Source organism: Populus alba, chromosome 2 (assembly GCF_005239225.2).
Source record: "Populus alba chromosome 2, ASM523922v2, whole genome shotgun sequence".
NCBI lineage: Eukaryota > Viridiplantae > Streptophyta > Magnoliopsida > Malpighiales > Salicaceae > Populus > Populus alba.
In genome coordinates, this window is record NC_133285.1 from 4,621,043 (window position 1) to 4,645,414 (window position 24,372).

The 24,372-nt window shown below is 35.9% G+C and overlaps 1 protein-coding gene across 2 annotated transcripts; it reads right to left on the reverse strand.

The window, feature by feature from the left end:
* Positions 1 to 1,200: 1,200 nt before the first annotated feature.
* On the reverse strand, positions 1,201 to 15,096 carry LOC118049152 (acetyl-CoA carboxylase 1). 2 transcript variants are annotated; one of them, XM_073407526.1, is made up of 31 exons: positions 14,933 to 15,096; positions 14,017 to 14,395; positions 13,321 to 13,527; positions 13,078 to 13,239; positions 12,780 to 12,872; positions 12,587 to 12,682; positions 12,242 to 12,415; positions 11,763 to 11,856; positions 11,489 to 11,676; positions 11,352 to 11,402; positions 11,218 to 11,257; positions 10,625 to 10,749; positions 10,391 to 10,507; positions 10,219 to 10,293; positions 10,074 to 10,130; positions 9,844 to 9,948; positions 9,435 to 9,713; positions 9,168 to 9,360; positions 8,867 to 8,973; positions 8,681 to 8,767; positions 8,407 to 8,583; positions 7,633 to 7,710; positions 7,413 to 7,535; positions 6,922 to 7,191; positions 6,503 to 6,843; positions 5,917 to 6,154; positions 5,472 to 5,824; positions 5,162 to 5,375; positions 4,042 to 4,218; positions 1,788 to 3,938; positions 1,201 to 1,693 (listed from the first exon to the last, which is right to left on the reverse strand). In XM_073407526.1, the coding sequence occupies exons 2-31, from the start codon at positions 14,392 to 14,394 to the stop codon at positions 1,637 to 1,639; spliced, it is 6,807 nt and encodes a 2,268-aa protein (XP_073263627.1). In that variant the 5' UTR covers position 14,395; positions 14,933 to 15,096; the 3' UTR covers positions 1,201 to 1,636. The 2 variants fall into 2 exon arrangements, with proteins under 2 accessions (XP_073263627.1, XP_034914957.1); XM_035059066.2 differs by having other exon boundaries at positions 8,867 to 8,977; positions 9,172 to 9,360; positions 14,933 to 15,095.
* Between the last annotated feature and the right edge of the window lie 9,276 nt (positions 15,097 to 24,372).

The following is a 24,372-nucleotide window of genomic DNA, read 5'->3' on the forward strand; positions in this document are numbered from 1 at the left end:
ACCATACCAGTAGAATCAAAACTGGTTTACCCAGTTGACTTAAAAAATAAGAAAAATCTAAACTTCCAAATAGTACAAAGTTGAAGTTATTAGGTAATTAATTAATTGTATCTAACTTGTTAACCTAGCGGGTTGATTCACAAATCAGTGACGACTCAAGATCTTGATTAGGTTAGGCTGGGCGTGACAAGTGACAACTATGGAGTTAGGTTGACATCCCATCCTATAACCATATAAATAGTTTTGGAAATAAAATCGTTTTAGTAATCATAAGCTGAGAAAGTAGTTTGGAGTATCAAAATATTACGTAGTAGTCACTAGTCAGTGGATATAGCGTCAGACAGGTCGCCCGTGGATTGTTTCTGCACGAGGGCGGGGGGACGCCTAAGATATTGGTGTAACACTACCACCATTATATGTTTGCATCTTCCATTGCAACTTTATTTGATAATTATCGTCTTTGGCCGGCGAACGGCGGCAGCAGTTTAACAAAAATGACAAACACGGGAGTGTTGGACATGAGTAAATAGGGCGGCTTCAAACAACAAACCAGAAACCAAAAGGTTGTTTATATTGGTAAGGGAGTGTACAGGCTTTGCCCAAAATGTGTTTCACTATCAAAAGAAAACTGACAGAGAAGGAGCTGAAGGAGAAAGAGAAGAGACGTAAAGCAAAGGAGAAGGAGAAAGAAAGGAAAGAAGATAAGAAAGCGAGAGCAAAGAAAGGGAAGCGAGGAGAAGATGTGGGAAGAGGAAGAGGAGATGAAAAGGAAGACAGAGAAGGAAAAGAGGAAACACGAGGAATTGAAAAGAAAGGAAAGAGAGAAGAAAGAAAAACTGAAGCATAGGACGACGAAAAAATAGTCAAGCCATGCCATTCTACCTCCTTTATGATGCTCATAGAAAAATAAATCAAGGTAAAGCAGTCACTCGAATAGTGTTTGTGATCCTTGATTCTCTTTAACCTCTCGTTTGCCTCCTTTATTTGTCATTTTATTTTTATTTAAAAAAAAAAAATCTTTCATCACACATTAACTAAACAGTGAGGCCAAAAAAGCCAACCTAGCCATGGCACTTTCCAGCAGCATCTAACAAGGCACTGTGCAGAAAAGGCAAATACTGTAACACCATTTGAAAACCGTCAAGCGCCCACACAGAGTCGGAATTTACTACCAGAAAAGAAGACGGAGCACAAGGAAGATAAGGATGGAACTAACGATTTTTATTCATTAAATGAAAATAGAACGATTAAATACCATCTTAAACATCATTATTACAAAAACAATCACACTACTAATGGAAGAGGCATCGTAGTGCTGCTGGCGAACCTCTCTCTCGTCGAAGAAATTTATTTCCCTACTGGACTGAAATGTACAATTGCATGAAAGCTATAATTGTGTCTCAAGACTGACTGACCGGCTGACTCCTCCAATATACAGCGATGATCAACCTCACTGGTAATATTACGTTGGCATAAGTAGCTTGTAGATCCCAGTGGCAGGGCGTGGCAGGGCAGGGCAGATGTTTAAAATGCATCGACTAATATGTTTCTTATCAGAGTTGTACATATTACAGAGTAAGAAATACCAAATAATGGGTGCAGGACCATCTTTGCTGGCGAAGAACAAACTTGGCAATCAACTAAGCACTTTACGAAGTTCATCAACCAGTTGTTCTCTGCTTGATGGTTCCACCTGCATTAATATAGTAAAGCATCACATCACCTCTGGACTGGACACCAAAAATAACATTTAGGAAGGTAAAGCAAGGAATGTACAATGATTTTACCTTGCTTAGAAGGGCAGCAAGACCTTGTGGTAGAGCTTTCAAATCTGACATAGATTCACCAACGCTTGTTAACTGAAGCAATACCTTCTGGACCCGCAACTCTTGTAGCTTGGCTTCATAATTTCCTGAATCATCCTTCCATGCAAAGAATGCTTCATCGTCCACCCAAGCATCTTCTCTCCCTCTTGCAATATCTGAATTCAGGAACCAGATTTTGATCATGTCCATTGCAGATTTATGTGTCAGCTGCTGACCTGCTGCATCTATCACATCCTTGATCAGCGAACACTCAGCAATTCTCCTGCGCAACCTTCCACAGAAGAAATGGCGTGATCTAGCCCAGTCCACAACTTCTCTTATCACACCTTTCGCCTCCATTCTTAGAGAAGAATCATGAAGCTCGGCAAATTTTGTGGCTATCTGAGTGTAGACAGGCAAAAGCTGCTTTTCACGAGTTTTTATCTGCTGTAGGAGAGAATCAGCCATTCCATATGGTGCACTGCTCCTGGCTTCCTGAAGTTTCAACTTCAAATTGATCAGCTGTTGATCAAGCCTACCCATGCACTCAAGCAGATCCTTTGTCCTGAATTTGATCTCAATCATTCCTTCTGGCTCAAGGACATTACCTTTAGCTGTTCGATCTGCATACATTTCAATGTGATCTGAATTGATCTTACTATCAAGAACAGCCCATGCCCCACCACGAAGCTCACCCATCATGGGAATATACACAAAAACAGGTTGTTTGTAATTTCTAAGGTTCTCAACTATGGTTGCACCTGCCTGGAGGATACCTTCAAAAAGGTCTCTCTGCCCACCAGAAAAGCCTCTCCAGTTGGCTAAAATGAAAAGCGGGAGCTCTTCTCTATTGAAATCAAATATTGCCTGAGCTGTTTTGGTTGCAGAATCTGGAAACCATACTTGCCCAGCCTGAGGAACAACCCTCTCATGGGAATCAAGCTGTCCTGGGTCAGCAGGGATCACTTGCATAACTGTCTGTGTCTCAACAGCTACTATTCCAACAGGGATTCCTCCAAGCTTTGCCCGTCCTGTCACAACTGTCCTTGCCCAGCCTTCCAGTGTCTCAACAAAGCTATCCTTGTCAAAAATACCACCCAGCCACTTCCCACTACCATCAAAAATACCACAAATAGCAGCTCGAGGGTCACATGAATTCTCTGGGAAGTAATCCACAGGTCTTTCTGGAGAATCTAATGGACTTGAAATGGGAAGTGCACCACCCACACGAGGAGGAATACAGCTTAGCCAATTGAAAATAGCTGATACCCCTTCAAGATCATCCGAGACAGTAAGATGAACTACCCCGTTGGTTGCCATAATTTTAGGTCCACCAAGTTGCATGTGCGAGCTGTACACCTCACGACCAAGAAGTTTGTTTAAAGCAGAAAAACCAGTCAAAATAATAGGCTGATCAAGCCTCTGTATACAACGCATTCCAAGCCGAGTAAGATAGGCACCAATTCCTACGGTTCTGCCAGTCACATAAGTTAAGGTAAAGGTTTCTTTGTATGCCCTAGAATATGCACTGGCAATGGCCCCACTTCCAGATAAATTCTCTACCCCCAGGCCATCCTCCTTCCCCACAATGGCATCAATCACCCATCTTGTTTCTCCATTCTCCAGCTTCAACTCATGTGCTATCACTGATGATCTGATCCGAGCATGATCCTCAGGGCTTAAATATACATACTGAAAACCACGATCAGGGAAAAGTTCATCTGACCAACCAACTTTAAAGCAGGATTTGACCTCATCAGCAACCCCAATACGGGCACCTGAATTTGCTGCCAAATAAATAAGTGGAATTTTCTTATTGCAGGCAAGATCAGTCACTGCAAGAAAGAACGCATCCTCTCTTTGGCCAAAAGAACCTGCTTTGAAGGTCACGTCATTTGCTACTACCAAAATAGTCCTTCCTAAAGGGAACTCAGGAGTTAGTATTTCCATGCACCAAGCTACCATGCCAAAATCATTGAGCCCAGCTGGACGCTGTGTGGAAATAAGAGGTGTGCCCCAGCTACCATTTTCATTAGCAAATATGAGCTCTGTCACGTTTAGAACTTTATCCTCAGGTTTTTTCATGCCCGGGAATTGTGATGCCCATATTTTTTCCAAGACTGTCTCAAAAGCCTGAGCAAAAAAAAAAATGTCAGCAACATAATTTGACCCGTCAGTTATTTTTGTGCCAAAAAAATAACTTCTGTTGTTTTCAAGTACATAATGCAGGACTCACCAATGGAAAATCATAGCAGTAAGTGGTGCTGCTTTTCCTTGCCAGTAGACGTTTTCGATCAAGAGCTCCCAACGGTTGATAGGGTGCATTTACTGGTACAAGATGCAGAGGACCCTGTACAGAGATTGAATGGTACACCACTCTGTGCTTGCTAGTATCCTCTAATTCCCGGTATATCTGAATATTATATCACCAGCTAGTTATTTTTCAGATGAAAGAAAATTATATAAACAAGTGAAAAGAATTACAGGAGCAAGTTGGCGAATGAGCCATCATCACATCAAACACCATGAAACTGGGATCCTTTGCCATGAAAACTAGATGTTTTAAACTGGTGCAGGAACCAAATCCAATACATTGTTTGAATAACACCCCAAAAGTTACCATGGAGGCAATTGTCACACCATAACTATATTGATGCTAAACCCAAAATTTGCTGACTTGCAACAGCAGCGGTAAAGATTCCCACACTCAAAACTCAATATCCCGAACTAAAGAACCAAATATAGCCATTATTTCATCTGAAAACTATGGGTTATGCTGGTTATAGCCCAGGATAACCAAATGACAAATCAACAAACTTATGGTTAACTAGGGGTAAGCAAACCAATTGGAATAACTGGATTATTTAACTGAATCAAACTAAAGAAACCAAACAGGTTGGTTTCTCAAGTATGTTGGGTAGGTTTGATTTGAAACTTTCATAATATTTATTGATTCGATAATTCGATTCAATTTTTCCATGAGTTGTATGAAATTTAAATTTAAGCTGGGGGCAGATTTGGGCCAGCAACCTAACCCTGGTATGGGCCAATTCAGTGTTTCAGAAAAAAAGGCCTATCCATAATTACCCTTTAAAAAATGCTATTTACAGTTTGGGCTAAAAAATAACCAAACAGAATCAACCCAAGAACAGTCAATTTTTGTTGTGTCAGTCGAGTTCTTTTTGAAAATTCCAGTTTTTGCAAACTCGGTATGGTTGTGTTTTTTCAGGTGAAAAGTGACCCGAATGAACTGATGCTCACCCCTAATATGAGTTTAACCAACGGTTGTCCTCTGAAATGTATGTCTGGAAAAGGCTACCTTCAGGACATGCAACAGATGATATATATATACTTACATGCACAGTGCATGTGTGACCAGTCACATTTGCAACGACAACCCTCCAAGCACCATTTGCCTGTCCAGATGACGCCATCCAGAGCTTCACTTCCCACTCGCAGACGCCCAGTCTATGCATTCTCACACCAACAAATGCATGGATTTCCCTAGCCAACCCTTCCAAGATTGCCTCTACTGCTGCTTCTTCTTGCTCCGCGTCTATTTCAACTTTCCTGGTAACAATATCTCAAATATGAGAAGAATACAAAAGGCCCACTGACTTGTTGCAAGAGAACATAAAACTTAACAAGAGCATAGGAAAAGGTTACTTTGGGTATGGCACAAGATCATCTATTTGCTGCTCACGTAAGATACAAAGGTACATATGAGCATGGTCAGATTTGACCGTAGCATTATGCACATTAAGCTCCAATTCTTCCATTGCAGCCACCAATGACCTCAAAATGCTATTTGAAGTAAAGGAAACAGCCCATTGGGTACGAGCTGTTTCCATTCCCAGCCCTTGATATGCAGTAAATCCTTCATTCATTGTTGTCTGCCTTACAAGTGTTCTAAGAAACATTCTCCGGATTGGCACTGGCTTGTCCACAACAGTGTACAAATGCCATTGTCGGTCCCGGGATGGAGTGTATTGTATATTTTCATAGCCTTTAAGCTTGTCCTGTATAAAAACAAATTATGATAAAATTCAGATCAAAGGATGTAAATTGATCTCTTCTTTCCTTAATTAAAACAAAGAGTCTACAGACAAACCAATTCAAGGTAGATGGACAATGGAGGTTCTAGGTGACGCAACAGAGGCTCTTCTGCATAATAAAGCTTTTCTGCTGACCAGTGAAAGGAATGCCTCATAGGAGCGCGCCCTTCATCTCTCTGTATAATGCAACTAATAACACCAACACCAGCACTGTGTAAACTGGAGCCCACCTCTTGCTCCTTGAGTATTTTGGCTAATTTGTTAATTCTCTCCTGAGCCTGGTCCTCATCGCCACTGCAAAGAATCATGGGCAAATGCCAATAAAGGTTAAATGAAGGGAGTACTCCTCAGGATATTAACCTGAAGAAAATTGTGTGTTTCTTTAGTTTCCCTCTCAAGTACTGTAGAAATTTAGTAACTGCTTTATTCCCAAAATAGGACTTGCAATGATTGGTGCTATACACAAATTTAAATCAGACCTGCCTAAATTTAACAAGTTCTTTAATGATTTTCAAAGTGGAACTAGCCTTTAGATTCTAAATGAAAAACATACCACGGAGGGATGTATAATAAAAGGTTATCAATGCAATAAGCATCATTTAATGAACACTATGGAAAGGAAACATGAAACAACCACTATACCTATCCTGAAGTAGACTCATCGGATTGTTGATGCCCACCAATGCAATGTGCATCATATTTCCAAAGCTAGTTGGTTCTAAAGATCCATTTGAAATTGTTTCATGAGGGTCATGCACTGTCTCCCGTAATGCAGCACTAATGATAGCTGGCAAAAATTGAAGAGATTTAATAATAACCATAGCTCCCCATTTTTGCTCACAGTGCTTTTCAACCAGTGGTTTATCTGATGTTTGATCTCCAAAACCATTCTTTCTCTCAATGTGTTCTTCCAAGAACTCCCATGAAGCAATAAGACCAGATCTGTGCCACTGCATCCTGACACTCCCCTTCACAAGATAGGGCTGATGGAAGGCAAAAGAATGTTAATTTCGTCCAGAAGAATAACAAACAGAAAGTTGTAAAAGTTAGTGATATGGTACCTGGTATAGCCTACGGACATAAGTTTCCACCACTCTTCTTTGAAGGGTGTGGTCGCCGTGATCAAATAGACCCACAAGGGCATCTTCAACAGCTAAAGGAGCACTAACAAGATCCTCCATTCGTTCATTAATTGCACTTTTCCTCTTAGGAGTATCCATGTTTTCACCATCCTCCGTGAACATCTCCAATTCAGAAAGGCTTCTAGCAATGGTGGAACGAAGTTCACTCAGTTTGGTTTGTTCTAGTAGCTGACTTGCCTTTAGTGCGAGCTGCATATACAACATTGATAATGATCTAAACTTGAGAAACGAAAACAACCAATGACTATTAGAAAATGACATGGAGGAAATTCTCTCCTTGTGATGAAGACTGATTTTCAAAAAAAAAAAAAAAAAACTGAAAACAAATAAAAAAAAAACAGAGATAAAAAAAAAAATAATAATAATAATAGTAAACATTTGTGCACAACTAAAGAGGGCTAGCAGTCAACCTCGGAATAATTTGTGTGGTTAAGTTGAGAGAAGCGGATTAGTTTGTCCCTATATGCAGCAGGGTTAGGATAAACCAGTTGTTCCATGAGGCATAGTATCAGCTTATTTTTACTTCTGACCCCCTGCAAGCCCATTTATAAAGTATCAGTTGAAATTATATCAATAGAAAACTAAAAGAAACAAGAGGCAATCCAGCTGAGCACAACATAAATGTGATACCTGATGAGAAAGCACAATGTCAACAACCTTCAATAGATCTTTCTTATATTGAAGTCGAAGACGTTCAATCACATCAGCCTGGAGAAAGATACAGGCAGGAAAAAAAATAAGGAATTAAAAGATAATAATATATTAAAGAAGACTTTATTGTGGAGTCACCTAGCAATTCCTGATGATTTTTGCTTGCAAGCAAAAAATTATTAAAATGTAAGCTAAAGTATAGGAGTGGGGACCAAACTCCAAGTCCACTGAAAGTTCTGACAGAAATTCAACTGTTGTGCCTTATGATTTTAAACCAGAAATTAAGAGTAGCAGGCAAGCACAATGAGAGGTGTTCGTGCAGTTCTTGTCAAGAACACAGATATCGATTGCTTAAAAAAAAGGATAATGGGAAGGAAAACATAGAGAATGGATGAAGTTACTGTCTGTTAAATTAGCGTTCTCCAAAAGAGGGAGCCACCAATTAAGATGCTTTTAAACGTGGAAGGAATAACAGAACAATACAAAGGAAAGAAATTAAGACCAACTTCAAAGATTAAAGAAAGGAGGAAAGTCATAACTTAAAGCTTGAACTGAACAAATAAGAACAATCTTGTACTCTAATTGAAGCATGATGATTATTCAGGAATCAGGATGTAATTGAAGCATGATGCCTATTCAGGAATCAGGATGATATAAAGATTGGTGCTAGCAATCCCAAGTTATCAGGACAAGATTCTTAACTTAGAAGACTAATTCCATAGAAAGACTTGTGTTTTGTTTGAACACACTAACCTGGATGTTATCACTAAATAACTCTTCAACAGATAAATACTCTTCAAAAAGTGACTGAACAATAACACGGGCATGGCTCTCTCTTCCACCCTCATAAGACTTCACTAGACTCATCAAAGGTTCAACGAGCCTTTCCTGGGCTCCCTTTTCTTTTTCTGGACAAGAAGATAAATGGGCCTGCAGAAAAAATGTCCATCGTCCAAGTGTATTGAGCACATTAAGGAAGAGAAGCAAAAAGGGTTACAAAACAAGGAACATGAAAAAAGGAAATCACCTCAAGCACGCCCTTCAATAATTTGGCAGGGAAGTCAATATTCAAGGAGCTTGAAACCCGCTCAAACTCTCTGTTAGTAGCTTCCAACTGAAAAAATTACACCAAAACAAAATCAGATATTAGAGTGAATCCAGACTAGTTTATGGGCATGATAATGGATATCAAAGCCACATGATAACTACTCACCTCAGTTCTAAGATCTTTTGGAAGGCGGTTTGCGAGAACAGCCAAGCACTCTTGCCATTGGAGGAAAGGGAGTTCAGGACTATCAAGACAAATAAGCAAGTTTTGCACTACCTGTCATCGTTGTTGATGAAACATAAACTCTTAAGAAAAAGGGATTAATGTAACATGATTGCAGGCATATGGTATTTACAAGTTTATGAAGCGATAACTTAAAGTGCAACGCAAATGAAGTTTAAAGAGACTGATGATTCACGATAAGGTTTGAACTTCAAATAGAAATTGCAAAACAGTGAGAGAATACTTGCTTCGTCAATATTATGATCATAACCAGCAAGAATCATCCGGGCTGCATTTAGGCTTGCAGCACATCTTTGATGAACTTTTCCAGAAATAGCAGTTGGAGGGCCCAGCACCGGGAAGCTCCCATGAAAAGGTTCAGCCTTTCGTACAGCAGAAGGGTCATCAAGATCAAGCCTTGCTATAAGCTCACCAGCCTACAAGAAAGTTCTTTTTCGTAAATTCATACCAAAACTGAGAAATTAAATTTCTAAAAGGGAATATCATTTACCTGCATTGCTTGACCTTCGGACATTTTGAACTGAATCAATCCAGAAGCAGGTGAGAGAAGAGGCATGCACATTTTCATAACTTCAACCTCAACATATGGCATGTCTGCATCAATATGACTACCATCCAAAACCAAATATCTCAGCAACTTGCATGGTGTCTCTGCCATTAATTTTGATGGATCATGATCATTCTGTAACAAGCAAGTCCTTCCATCTATGAGGAGGCGAGTTCCAGCTGCTTCTTCTTCTGCATATATCACATGGCTGTTCCCATCCAGCTGTAACAAAGTGGAAGCAATAAGTTTAATTGAATTGTCAAAAACATATTAAGGAAAATAAGTACGTAGAGAGCACTGATAACATAAGCAACAATGCAACATTCACAAGGCCATGAAAATGAATGCTTGCCTGCATCAATAGACCTCCATCACGTAAAGTATGTATCTCTACCTCAAGCTCTGATTTGTTCATCCTCAATTTATAGCTGCCCGGTCCCTCTCTAACCATGTCAATCTAGTTTTTCAAAATGTGAACGATGCATGTTATATGAGCCCATGAGGCACGAATCTTCAAAAATTCTAGATGGGAAAAAAAGGAAATAAAAAAAGAATAACATAAAATGTATAACACTCAAGTACCGTGTATTTGCTTCCTTCAATGTTCAGTGAAACTTGAGAGTTAACAAGAGATATGTGCTGTAAACACGATTGGCAAATGTTAACATCGATAAACATCAAGTGAAGAAACAGCAGGTACTGATATAACTATGCTTCATCAATGTACCTTGGGAGGGATTTGCCCCTTTTCCAGATAACCAATATAATCAGAAACTACAGCTGCGCTGCTAGCAGATGCTTTCTGAAGCAAACAGAATTTCAAACATAAATGCAAGATAAAAACATAGCCAAACATGATATTATGATTACTGTTTTCATTGCAATGGGCTGCTACTTACATACAGAGCCCCTCCAACAACAGAGAGATACCATGGGGGTCTCTCTGCTCTAACCCGCATCGCAATCCTACTGTCCAACCAACCTGTGTGGATTTTATTATCTCTGTAATCTGAAGCCTGTATAGCATTTCAATCTCTGTCAGTTTGCTTTTTTTCTGGAGCATCTCTTTTATCAAATTCTGTGAAGAAAGGGAACATCAGCAGAAATGAATTATCAATGGGTGAAAAGTTTACATGTAACAGGTCAATTGTGTAGTCAACATTTGTACGGATTTCTCCACGGATTTGAATTTCTTTTAGTCCGAGGACCATATTTGCTATAGCCAAAGCTCTAGATTCCCCAAATGCAAAAACATGTCCTGAGGAAAAGTTTGGCAAACACTCAATGAACTGCAGGAAACAAAAATGTAGACAAAATTGATGGGAAATATTACTGTTGAAGATTAAAAATCTAACATCAATCACTGTCGTAACAAGATATACAAGGCAAGGTAAAGAAAATCACTATGTTTAACGTCTAAAATAATTTTGCAATTACACATTCCAATACAAAAAAAAAATACAGAGAATTTCCATTAGCAACACTGTGCACTTCAAAAGAAATAAAAACTGCTTTTTTTCAGATTTCAACATGCAAAGCTCACAGAGATCTAAAACCATTTTGGCTAAGTTGAAGAATAAGGCATTGGACCTCTTGCAACAACCACTTAATTTCATTTGATTGTATTGCAGAGAATCAAATGAAGTTGTGGAAGAAAATTGATTGCAGTTACTCATCAACTTGCACCTACTTTATTTAATTTCTTCAGTTGATAGGTTATACTTACCAAATTGAGAATCTGAGAATTCATGAATGCCTCCTCCAGACTGCAGATGATAACCCAAATCACTAAGTCAGAAAAACCAAGGTTCTGTCAACAAAATTATTAAAAAAAAAATCAAGACAGACAATAAAAACTACCTTAACAGAGAAGTAAGCCCACACATTTGGCTTGCTTTTAAAACTTAGCTCCTGTTACAAGGCCATGTAATTCAATATGGGTGTATGACAAGTTAATGAGCTTCAAGCGGGAATGGTAAAGACCCCAAGAGCCATACCTGTACTTTTCCACCTGTAGGCTTAAAGCCATCATCTGGATCCTCACTCGTCACACGCACAGCTACACAATGACCTTTTGGTCTTATGGACTCAGCCTTGTCAAAATCAAAAGGGGTTGCAACCAATGAAGTTTTCCTCCATGCATCATAACCTCCGCCATGTTCCATTCCATAAAATCTCCTTATCTCTAATTAAATAAAAATAGCAAAAAACATAAATTCAATGGCTAAGGAAAAGGTCCTTGATGAAAGTGTGGATCTATTACTGTCATACCAGCAATTTGCCAGAGAGGAATACCCATCCCCACTGCAACCTGGGCTGCTGGCAGATTTATTTCAGCAATCCACTCGGTGACAGGGTGCTCCACCTACATTGAAATTATTCTAGAGGTATTTAGAAAAATCCAACATTTGAATTGAGCAGAAATGAGGTAAGAAGCTGCTACCCGATATGTTTATTCATGCCTTAAAACATAATTACACAACCAAAGCAAGTTTATTATCATCATGCAAACAAGTCCTTTCAAGAAGATCATGGTAGTCCTCAAAGACTTAGCTTGAAAAAGGAAAACTTTTCAGAGTTTTCTGGTTACCAGCTAGCTTAATATGCTTCCATATACGCATCAAATGCATTCTTGGATTAAAACATGTTAACGCACCAGAAAAATCCAACAAGAATGAAAAATGACAACATGAAATGACAGTTAGTGAGGGCGACACCAGCCTAAACTTGGCCTTAAAAAGTATGCATACCTGTAACCGAGGGTTGAGTTCTAAGAAGTAATACTCGCCGGTGTCCATGCTATACAAATACTCAACAGTGGCTGCTCCCACATAATTCACACATTTTGCTAACCTTCGTGCTGCCTGTTCTAGTTTTTTGACCGTGTCCAGTGGCGCAACAGTTATTGGACCCTCCTCAATTATCTATTTAACAAACATCAGCATGCCAGACTGTCAGATCTTAGAAGGACACACTCCTCAGAGATGATGATATGGCTGTTACATTGTATTGTATGATGATGATGACAAAAATAAGAAACCAACTAGACAGTTACGTAGGCCAAATTTAAGGTTACATCTAATAAAGAAGCCTACTTTCTGGTGCCGCCTCTGAATGCTGCAATCACGGCTATGCAATGCTGCTACATTTCCATAATCATCACATAGTAACTGGACTTCTAAATGCCGACTCTGAGAAACAAATTTGAAGTAGCTCATCAGAATAAGATCTTTGTAATAACAGTATGAAAGGAATCTGTTCAAATTAGAAGACGGTTGATAATCTAACCTGAGAAGCAACCTTCATAATAAATATCGGCGAGCCTGGGACTTCACCCTGAACTTGCTTGAACAGTGCCCTGACTTCATCATCATTATGAACCTAGAAAATATACAAGCTAGTTCAACAAGTGATATACATAGCATATCCCAGTGTCCATTCCAAGAGACCTGATAGTTAACACGATTAGTCATGCTTTTTAACAATTGAGAAGCATGAACAATACACATGGAAAGTTAAAATAATATATTCCATAAGCGAATCGTTCTAAAATAGAAATCACAATACAGCCATGCATGAAGCATACCTTTCTTATGCCTTTACCACCACCACCCCATGATGCCTTTATCATTGCAGGGTAACCGACAACTTGACAGCTAGCAATTGCTTCCTCTGTTGTATATACACATGCTTCCCTATATATCTCATCTGGTATAGTAACCAAGCAACTTTGAGTAGAAATTTTCACCTGCAAAACAGAATTGGAGTATCTTAGACATGAAATAACCCTGAAAACAAAATCACACTACGTCTTGTGAGTGATAATTACATGAGAACCACTCCATGGTAGGGTAGGAACATCTGCTGCTTGAGCAATCAAAGATGAGCCAATCTTATCTCCCAATGCTGCCATTGATGTAGCCGGGGGGCCAAGAAATACAATCCCCTTTGCATTCAGTGCATCTGGAAGCTCGGGGTTCTCAGAAGCATGACCCCAACCAGGCCAAACTGCATCTACATGAGTTATCTCTGCCATCTGGCAAGTGCAAATTACAATTTGTCAAACAAAAAATCACAAGTGAAATAAGAACTCAATTTTATTTATGAACAAACTAATATCCTTAAACAAACCAGAACTGGATAGGATAAAGGATAGCTAAGTAAGAATAAGAGCAAATTCCATAGTTGCTGATAGATCTTCTTGATGTTCTGAGATACTTGAAGGAAGAGAGACTTTGCGAGATTCTATTTCTCACCTCTATCGTACAATTCATTGACTAATCAAGTTCACCTTTTCTATCCAATTGAAAGCAGACTTCAATAATTTCAGTCAACGAAATTGAAAATTACCGACACTGAACAAAGCTTTTTCTCAAAATAGGTGACCTAACAGCCGCTGCCAGACTAAACACGCCAATATAACTTGAATGCCAATTCAGTTGCCTTCTAATGTTTTTTTCTACTTTTAACTGAAACAACAAAATAACTTGAATGCACAAAAATGGATTGAGTTCAGAGTACACACCTCTACAATGAGCTGCACATTGGCATAGTTATTATTGTTTGTTCCACCGGGAACTTCCACAAACTGATCAGCTATTCTGATATGTTCTGCATTGATTCTCATATCTTCTGGAGTAGCCATAGCCACCAACAGGATAGCTTTATCCGTACCAAATGTTTCGTAAGCCCATGTCCTAACGCTACGCATAAACTTGACAGCTGCCATTCCATTGTTTGCAACTAAAATACTATGTATTGGCTTCTTTCCTCCAAGGGCACGGCAGAAATGATCCACAAGGGATATTGTAGCAGGGCTCCTTATTGAAGCTATCCCATTTATGTACCCATTCCCACGCCCAACAGCCAAGGTTATAGGCGGTCTCCTTTGTGCTTCTGACATGCTGCACCAGAAAAATAATATTTTACCTGTATAGCTCATGGAATCGACAGTATCATCTCTTAAAAAATTTATTTACTCTAGTTGGTTCTTTTCAGATTGAATCAAGAGCAGTTGGCAAACATGAAGAAACAAAGTGAATCTGAAGGTAAATATGAACACATAAACTAAACAGCTCAATCATAGAGTAAGAATGTTTCATTCCGTGACATCATGAACACTTGCTCGCGTTTAAGCAACTAACTAAAACAGAACCCCGGTTCCCATCATGTTCCAATTCTAGTTATAAGCAACCAAACACGACCTAATAGTAGAGTGTATGTATCAAGTTCACGGATGCAAGATCTTAGAAACAATGAGAACAGACAGACAAAAGGTTTTGCTTAAAAAAACCACTCCTTAAACCCAGAAAAAAAAAAAAAAAAAAAAAAAAGTAGATAAATCAGAGTCCCTCGGAGTCACACATCAAACAAAACCACCCATTAAGCCTCGCTAAGTTGACATTTCAAGTGAACCAAAAGATAGTAGGATGGAAACGAACCTGCTGGAATCTGAGAAAGCTGGGATCAAATTCAACTCGACTCAAGCATCGAGGGGTGAGATTAGGACGAGAGAGAGAGAGAGAGATTGGGAACGGGAGAAATGTGATTTTGTGTTACAGTTCGCGGGATATGCAATGTCTGTCATCATTTATATTGCTCGGTGGCATTAGACCCATCTTAAAAATGCGAGGAAAAAAAAACATGGAGTTTATTAATTAATTAATAGAGGAAATTTACAGGAGGGTAGGTTTGAGTTAGAGAGGGGGCCCTTCATGAGGTGTAACGGCCTTTATTGCTACCCGGCACGTGGTGCCTGCCCTTCCACTCCCCATACCTGACCCCCTCCCTCCTTATTTATTTTAGTTCCATCTACCTTCCTTTCTCCTTTCTTTTTCAAGATACGTTTGATAAATTGTCGGACCATTTTAATGGTCAAGGTTGAATCTATTGTAATCAAATAAATAGAAGAAAAAAATATATAACTTTTGATACATTTACAAATACTGTTCTTATAAATATTTTATTAATATAAAGTTATCTTTTAAAATTCATTAAGTTTTTCCTATAAAATAAGGGTTATAGAAATAGCTTGAAGAAGATCAAAAGGAAATATCAACATGCCTTGCAAACACATATAATAATACTTTGGTTTTTTTATTCATACTTTGACCGTTAAATTTTTCTCATACTTCGCTTAATCTTACATATTTTTATTAGTTATTATTCTATATGAAAGTTCAATAGATAAAATCTTCACTCAAACCCATTCAAAGTCGATATAAACAATGTGGAGAGTAAATCTGATGATTACGTGACACCCTCCGGGTCTCTGTCTATCATCTATTTTCCTATCCAGTAACACTTGTTGAATAGGAGAGGAAATATATCGTCATTTTACCTCTCGGAAAAGGTAATCTGTTGATTATTTTGCACTATATCGTCATAAAATGAGAATTTCTTTCCGCCATCTTGACTGCTACGGCCTTGAGGGGTGGTGGCGCAGCCCACCAACCCTTCTTTTTAATAGCTACCTTGCTAGGGAGGACCAGAAATCTAATCTTCCTTGCCCAGATATGGAGAGCATACATCATTCATTTTTGTTTCAGGATGATCCGTGCGAGAAAGGAACAGAGAAGGGGGGAGGGGAGAATGGTAAATTGAGAGTGATTGAATGATGAGATGGATGTTGTGTGTAGGTGAAGGCTTTGTTTAGTGTCGTGGTTCGATATTAATTTCGCCTGGTTCGGTTATGGTTGGAGGGTAGGTCGACCCGTGCCTTTATTTATTTATTTATTTATTTTAATGGGAATTATTATTATTATTATTATTTGTGGACATGCAGGAATCACATTCCCACGTCAATGTTAATGTTTGTGTTTGGTAGCGTGATCAATCAAGGGATAATGATTAATGCATTTGCTAACACTGAATTTCGGGGGTTAGATGGAAGCAGGTGGACTGATTTCGCCTTCTACGGATTTTTCTCCCATGTCTACCTATCTATTCAAATATGCAGAAAACAAATTGTTGAAACTAATATTGATATGAATGGAGGTGATATATAGCAGCAATACTTGTAAAAAAAATTTAGTTATGTTGTTGTTATTATTGTATATACACACCCATGCTAAGTTTTAATTGGATAGATCATATTAGAAAAACAAAATTCAATGTCCAAAAAGTATTAAGATTGTTGGGAATTTTGTTGTCGTTATTAAATTTTGATCTGACGAGTCAATATTAAAACATTTTAATTTAATTTCTTACTCAATCTTGAATTTTAAATTAAATTATAGATTTCAAATTAAATTAAGTAAAAATTATTTTAGCGTAACATAGTTTATTTAACGAATCCAAAAACAACTCAGATAATTAATAAAAATATGGTTTGACTTAAAAAAAATCCAAGATAATATTTTTTTAAATATTGAAACAATAATATATTAAATTAACTCAGGCTTTGTAAATTAGCCAATCAAACTCATAATTTTGGCCATGAATTCCCCTACATTTAATAAAAAAAATTTAATATTTTATGATTAATTATATGATAATAAAAATAGAAAATATTATATTAAAATATTTTTTTAAACAACAATAATTTTATAGACAATAAATTAAAATAAACCATGAAAACTAATTTAAAATCACTTAAATATTGAATGCCAAATTTATTTTTAAAAAAAAAAAAAAAAAAACAAGGGAGAGAGGGAGGGAGAGGGAGAGACATGCTTCGAGCATGTAATTTTCCTTCAAAGTCTTTTAATAATTTTAGTAATATGCATTAATTCTTTTACTTTATTCATTGCATTTTTACTCTAAATATTGAATTCTTATAAGTGTTGAATAGAATTTCACAAAGAAATCTAGAATCTTTAAAAACACTGTTTCTTTTCTTGTTATTCTTCGCTCTATCATCCTCCCATCCTCTCCTTATCAGTAGATTGACCAGGCAAGCAGGCACTGGTCTTGACGAATAAGAGGGCGGTTTAGCGTTGCCCAGTTAACCAATCGTTGTTAATGATACATTGGGTTATCTTTAAATTAGCTAAATTTTATTTAAAACTAATTTCTACACGATTTAATTTACATTCAAGCCATATAAAAAATTTAATCAGGATATTTCATGGTTAATCTGCAGAATTGATAGGTTTGATAATGTTATCAAATTTACAATTAAATTATATAACTCAATTGAACTGATTGTGTATCGTAATCATAGATTAACTTTAATGATAGATAACATGAAAATCAAATTATATAAAATAGGATATTAAGCTACTTAGTGTTTTTCTATTAACTTAAAAGGTTTACTAACTCACAAGACCAGATCAAACCACACATATTGAAAATGAACATTAAAACAAGTTTGTTATAATAAAGTAATTAACTTCTTAAAAAAGTCCGCATAAACCACATGAAAGAATGTACCTCTTGTATCTCTTTCAAGATAAATTAATGGATTGAATGGTAATGTGCTCTTTAAATTTGAAACAAAAAGTAAAATCATATAACTAAAATTTAAATGGTAAAATCCAAATATTTAAATTAACTTGTATTATATTAGTTCGGTATAAATAGCGAAGAATAATCACCAGAATAAAGAAAAAATCAAGGAGACAAAAGTTTCAAATTGATTAGTACTACCATAAAATCAATAAATACAAACGAAAATACTGAGGAATATTTTTATTGGTAAATTTTCAAAGGATTTTACCGTAATGAAAATATTCCCTTCGGTATATACAAAAGAATTACAGTGGGAAAAAAAAATAAAAAAAAAAAAAAAAATGATGTGTCATTTTACCGATGGAATAAATTTCATCGGTAAAATCGTTAGTAAACTATGAACACTATTTATTATATTAATTACAAAAAAAATCATTGACAGAGCATTTCTATATGTGATTTTATTGGTAAATTAATTACAGATAAAACTTGTGTATTACACCGACGAAAATATTTTATTGATAAAACTGTTAAATGTTGTAGTGTAAATTCAAATCAAATCAGGTTGCAAAAATCAATAAAGAAATAAAAACTCATTTAAAGGAACTTAATCGACAATAATCATCAATCCAATAAAAAACTTCGTTCGTCGGCTAACCTTCTAGCAAAATAATGTCTGCTGTCGTCGATTGGCCTACAATTTTCCACGACTTTATTAAATAATGAGTATATAATTGTTTTCCTACTCTATCTGTTGCATGGAGTGGTTTTTTTATAGGATATAGTGTAGAAAATTATCACTGCTTGACAATGATTGTGAAGACGAATTCGATGGCGACAACGATGGTTTTTCATATACTACTATATATTCTGGCTCGCTGTAAGCCGCGGGGGATTGTAAGAAAAAAAATCTCAGGTGAAGCAATTGTTGTTATAAGAGTTTTAAAAATCTGGGAATCAGATGATTGAGTTGATTGGGTTAAAAAAACTTAGTGAATTTATAAAAGTAAAATAAATAATTGAAATCTGAATCATTGGATTTGGATCAACTGCATATGATAAAACAAATAAATAAATAATCAATGAACATAAAAAAAAAATTGCAAATATGAGTGATTGTCAAAATTATTAGAAAATATTAAAAAAAAACACTTGTGTTGAAACAAGTTAACCTTTCAAATTCATGATCTGAAATATAAAATCAGGAAAACCCTACAGAAAAATAATAATAACAAGGAATATCTAGAACTAGTCAAATGTTGAAAAATCAAACTAAAATAAAAATAATTGTCAAATATCATCTCAACCCAATAGCTTAAGCTATTAGGTGAAGTTACAGGATATGATTTATATATTATTCTCTAACACACCTCCTCAAGTGAAAGCCCTTTGGTTTGAAACTTGCACATGTTCACATTACCTTATACTTAATTTTTATCAAATAAATGGGGAAGGTGAGATTCGAACTCGTGACCGCTTGATCATTAAAGCTCTGATATCATGTCAAAGAACCATATCAACCCAAAAGCTTAAGCTCTTAAGTGAAGTCCCAGGATATGATTTATATTATTCTCTAACAATAATTAAACAAAGTTTCAAGAAAATAACAAAGTTAATTCAAAATAATTCTTTAAACTCGTGACCCGGGTCATCATAACATAATTATTTCATAGGAAAGTAAATTCAAAAAAAATTATGGCACAAGAATCTCAATAAACTAAAAATATCGAATGATAAAATTAAAAAAAAAATCTAAAACAAACCGAGGGATATAACGGGGGTCAACTTCTTTGAAAAAATATTTGTATATAAATAGAAAATATAATTTGTAAACAATCTTTATTTGTTTTTTTGGATTTTTTATTATTGTTCTAAAATTTTTAATCATTTTCCCCTAAAATTATAGCAATTAAAAAATCTGACTCACGTCCCTCCATACTCTTAAAAGTAAAATTAACAGAAAATTAGGATGATTTTTTTATGAAAGGACCTTTAAAGCCTAACAGAAAAAATCATAAGGGTTGCTCAAATTGAAGCCACAAGGATGTCTTTGCTAGAAATCAATATCATAGAGACCCCTAGTGTCATTAATTAAACCATCTATAACTTATAGTTATTTGCACCATTCGGCGGTATATTTATTGATATTCTATTAAATTAGTTGTATGCCTCATGGAAATTATTCAATTATTGTTTTTTATAATAATTAGTTATTTAATAATTTGACTATATTATCATAGTCATTATAATTATATGTATTTGAATAAAAACATTAATAAATCTCGTGCCCATAAAATATTTACCTTATTTTTTCTCCAATTTGCTATCAATTTTTTATTTTTTTTAAAACATAATTTTTACGTTTGAACTTTGAACAAAGATATAAATCGGCCCGTGATGTAATAGGGGCCATCTATTTAATACATGCTAAATGCTATAGAGAAATATTGATGCGAAATTGCTAACGTCATGCCAATTTTTATGAAGTTTTATTCTGTACTTTTAACATTAATCAATGCATTTTTCTGCACGTACTTGAATTCTGATAATTTAAATGAAGTATATATTACCAGGAGGGCCGTCACATGGCAGCAGCATTCATCCATCAATAGAAATATAAAAAATATAAAAAAATTCACATGGGATATACACTCTTAATTGGAAAGGTTGAAGGTTAGTATGCTAGAATTTTGATAAATTAATGATCGATAGGTTAATAATTTATTAAATTTATAAGATAATATTAAAAAAAACACATATATTTCATTTGATATTTAAATTATCAATATTTTTGTGCATCAAAATTATATGCACACGCGCATGACTCGATTGACGGGGGAGGCTGGGCCTTGGATGATGATTGAACAAACCGAACTTTTGGTTAGTTATCTTCACGCCATACCATCCATGCCTGCCGTTTTCCCGTGCTTTTCTGCCCCCCTCACTGACACCGGATTCGTAGGGGCTAGTAAATTTGAGAGCTCAAGAGGATTCAAATTAAAATATCCCCAGCCAAGTGTACCACCATAAAATTTTAATTGTCAGCCATGAATCTCGAGGGAAAAATAAAATAAAATAAAATAAAAAAATGACAGGGAGAATCTAATAACATGATAGAAGATAATTCTTCACTTGCTGTAAAATGCCGCACATATCTTTAAGAGCGTGTTTGATAATGTAATAGCAATTGCTTTTTCATCAATTTTGAATTTTTTTTGTTGAAATGCATGTCAATAATATTTTTTTATTTTTTATCGTTTTGATATCATCAAAAAAATTTTTTAAAAAATACAAACTAATTAAATTTTAACAAAAAAAAATTTTTAATTTAAACACGGTTTGCACCACGTTACCAAACACTTCTAAGTAAATGGAATCCTTCCACACTCTTATGCATCACTTGCATGTTTCTCATATATTTTAAAATTTAATAATTTTTAATTAATGTAAAATATCAATTTACCCTTTACCGTGAAATTAAAAAAATGCCTCAAAGAAAGTCTTTGTTTTTATTCCAATGGTAAGTTAGCAATTGTAATATAGAAGAAAATTGAAATCTCAAAAAATACCCCAAACAACCAATTATCTGATTTTTTACTTTAAGGAGGGAAGGTAGTATTTCACTATTATAAAAAAAAAAAAAAATGTGAGAATACCTTTGTACCTCTAATAAAAATATTAATACAAAAAATTCATTTTATCCTTAAACTTAGCCTTCTAAATTGATATAGTGAAGGACAAAACTATCAAGCAATATATATATATATAAAGCTACAATATTTCTCTCCATTCCCTGTATATATGTTTTTGTTAAATATGGAAATGACGGCGTTGAAGAGTTCGTAAAACCGTCATTTACATCAATAAAGTAAAACTTTCGAAGAAAACAACAAGAAAGGGCTGTGAAATCTTCAGATAAAAGCATGCGTGCCCAAATGCATAACACAAATATGGGAAGCGAGTCATTTCTCCAAGAATATATACTTCTAAAATTGAACTGGGTAAAGAAATTTTATTAGAAGTGAGAAAAAAAAAGTCTGAATCAAATTCAAGAAACCAAAGATCTTCTATTTAACAGAACAAGAACAGGAAGGCATATACTATCCAATAAGTCCAAAACTAAACAAGAACCTAAACAATATAAACAAGATGGTAAAAAGCCACCATCTTGTATTTCAAATCCACAGAAAGAGAGAAAGAGCGGAAGCAACAGCGGAGCTAATAAGAACCAAAGAGGGTGCAGAGACAGCATTTGCCGTCCCTTTTGCTGGTGCATCACTAGTTACTGGAGCTGCTGCTGATCTCCCATTATCATCACTGTTCGATGGTGCTGGAGCTGGGGCTGAAGGTTGGTCATTTGTTGGTGGCTCTATAAAAGGAGATGGTGCAGCTGGATCTGGTGCAGAGGATGGAGTGTTAGCTGCATAAACATTAGCCACCAAAAAAAAAAAATGTTCAGGTTTATAACAAAGATTAACAGTTAAAATCCTTATAACAGATTGAAACCATTGAATGTCATCGGTCATCGGTCGTCATGATAATATAATTACGAGACTGTTAATGATCTTGTTCTGCAGCACCTCACGTTTTCACAAATTAAATTCGTTGTTTAGCTAGAGGTAAGGATTTGTTATCTTATTTGTCAGATAAGGAGAGAAGGCAGCATTAAACCTCAAACAAAGATGCAGCCTATATCAAATCCCGAATTCCACAGTTGTCAGTTTTTTTAATAATCTTGGCGACGTGTATTTTCAAGCTGATGAAAGCATACACCATTCATGTCTGGATGTTTTACTCGATGAATAAATAAAAATACAAAGTAGATCTTTCAGATTATTAATTATTATAAAAAAGAAGAAAGATGAAACGTTTTCAGATTGCTATTGCAAAAACATAATCGAAAACGTACCAGGTGCACCGGTAGGAGGCACGGAGACTACGTTCATGCAGAACAAGCAGATCATTAAATAAAAAAAATTATTAAAAAGATTATACATAATTCCAGTCAAATGAAACATGCTAGTAGTAAATCACTCACTGCCACATCTACTAAGAGGAGGAGCAGACACTCCACACTCAGAAGATAAAGCTGCAGCCCTAGTAAGATTCACAGCAACGCCAAAATCTGCACTATGCTTTAATGCAAAACACAAGCACTCATCATCCAGACTAAGCACTGCTTCAAACCCAGCACAGCAAGAATCAGTGGGCTTCTCCGCATTGCCATCTGAAAAATAGGTTACACAATCCAACATGTCAAATGCAACATCGCTGCAATCTACTGATGGTGCCGGTGCTGGTGATTTTGGAGGCGATCCATGTTGCGCACTGTTGCTACTGCTAGCACAGCCAGCGTGGCCAAAATGCATGTAATGAAGAGAGTTGTCTTCATATATATATTTTTTCTTTCTGTTGTTTTTCCTCGGTTTAGAGAGTGATCGGAGAGAGGGAGGCTACGAGGAACGAAAAAAAGAAGAAAAAGGTATAGGTAGCTAGGGTTTGTCGTTTACTGGTTTATGCATATCACTTTAAATAATAAAAAGCTTAAAGATAGGAAATTCTCCTCGAATATCTCTTCTACCAGTTTGGATTCCGTTTAGGAATTGGGAAGTTAGTTTTTAAACTTTTAACTTCTAAGAATGTTCTGGCCACACTAGAATTCTTGGAGCTAAATATCTATTGATGCAGACGTGGTTTTGATGAGAAATTTGATACGATGGCTTGGTTTGGGCTCCTCGGTCATGTTTGTAGTCCGGGCTAAATATTTGCTGAGTTGAGAAAGGGCTGAGCCCAAATCAGAGTTTTTTAATGGGCTTGCAGTCAAAACCCAACCCACCCGCAATCAAACGAATGAAAAGTTTTTTTTTTATTTTAGTTTCAGCTACTGGGCCACGGTCGGCCCTCCTTCTCTAATAGCGATTCCAATTTCGTTCTTACGCACAAAATAAAACTTTGATGGACCTTGAAAAGAAGGTATAGTGAGATCAAATCAGTATATCATTAATTGATTAATATACCTTAGACTTCCACACCAAATATTATTTGTCCTCATTAAATAAAGAAAAACCATGCTATTGGGAAGATTTAAAATATCTAAATACATCACGCTAAGCTCTGCCTCCACGTGTATAATCCGATCATTCTTGTGAAAAATATCTTAATTTTGACAGCAGATGAGACCCTTTTGGCCTTTAATACTAATGACTACAAGTAAAATTTTTATTTTTTTTAATTAATATTGATGTTCACGCCATCTTATATATATCTTGTTCTATAAGTATATAGTGCTACTAAAATTTCTAAAATTTAAATTGATAATTTCTAGAAAAACAAATTCAAATATAATCAATGTTGAATTTCTTATTTTTATATGAATTAAGTACGATGTCTTGTCTCTCTCTCGTTATAGCACAGGAAAAAAAGCAGAAAGAAATGAAAAATATCTATTGCCTTAGAGGGTAACAGTAGTCAGTGGGACAGAGATGTAAAG

Excerpts from the sequence above, each read along its gene's own strand:
- LOC118049152 (XM_073407526.1), bottom strand. The coding sequence starts at position 14,394 with ATGTCAGAAGCACAAAGGAGACCGCCTATAACCTTGGCTGTTGGGCGT. Across the intron at positions 9,714-9,843 it reads ATGGAGGTCTATTGATGCAG|CTGGATGGGAACAGCCATGT; the intron begins GCAAGCATTCAT and ends ACTTTGTTACAG. Across the intron at positions 7,711-8,406 it reads TATTTAGTGATAACATCCAG|GCTGATGTGATTGAACGTCT; the intron begins GTTAGTGTGTTC and ends ATCTTTCTCCAG.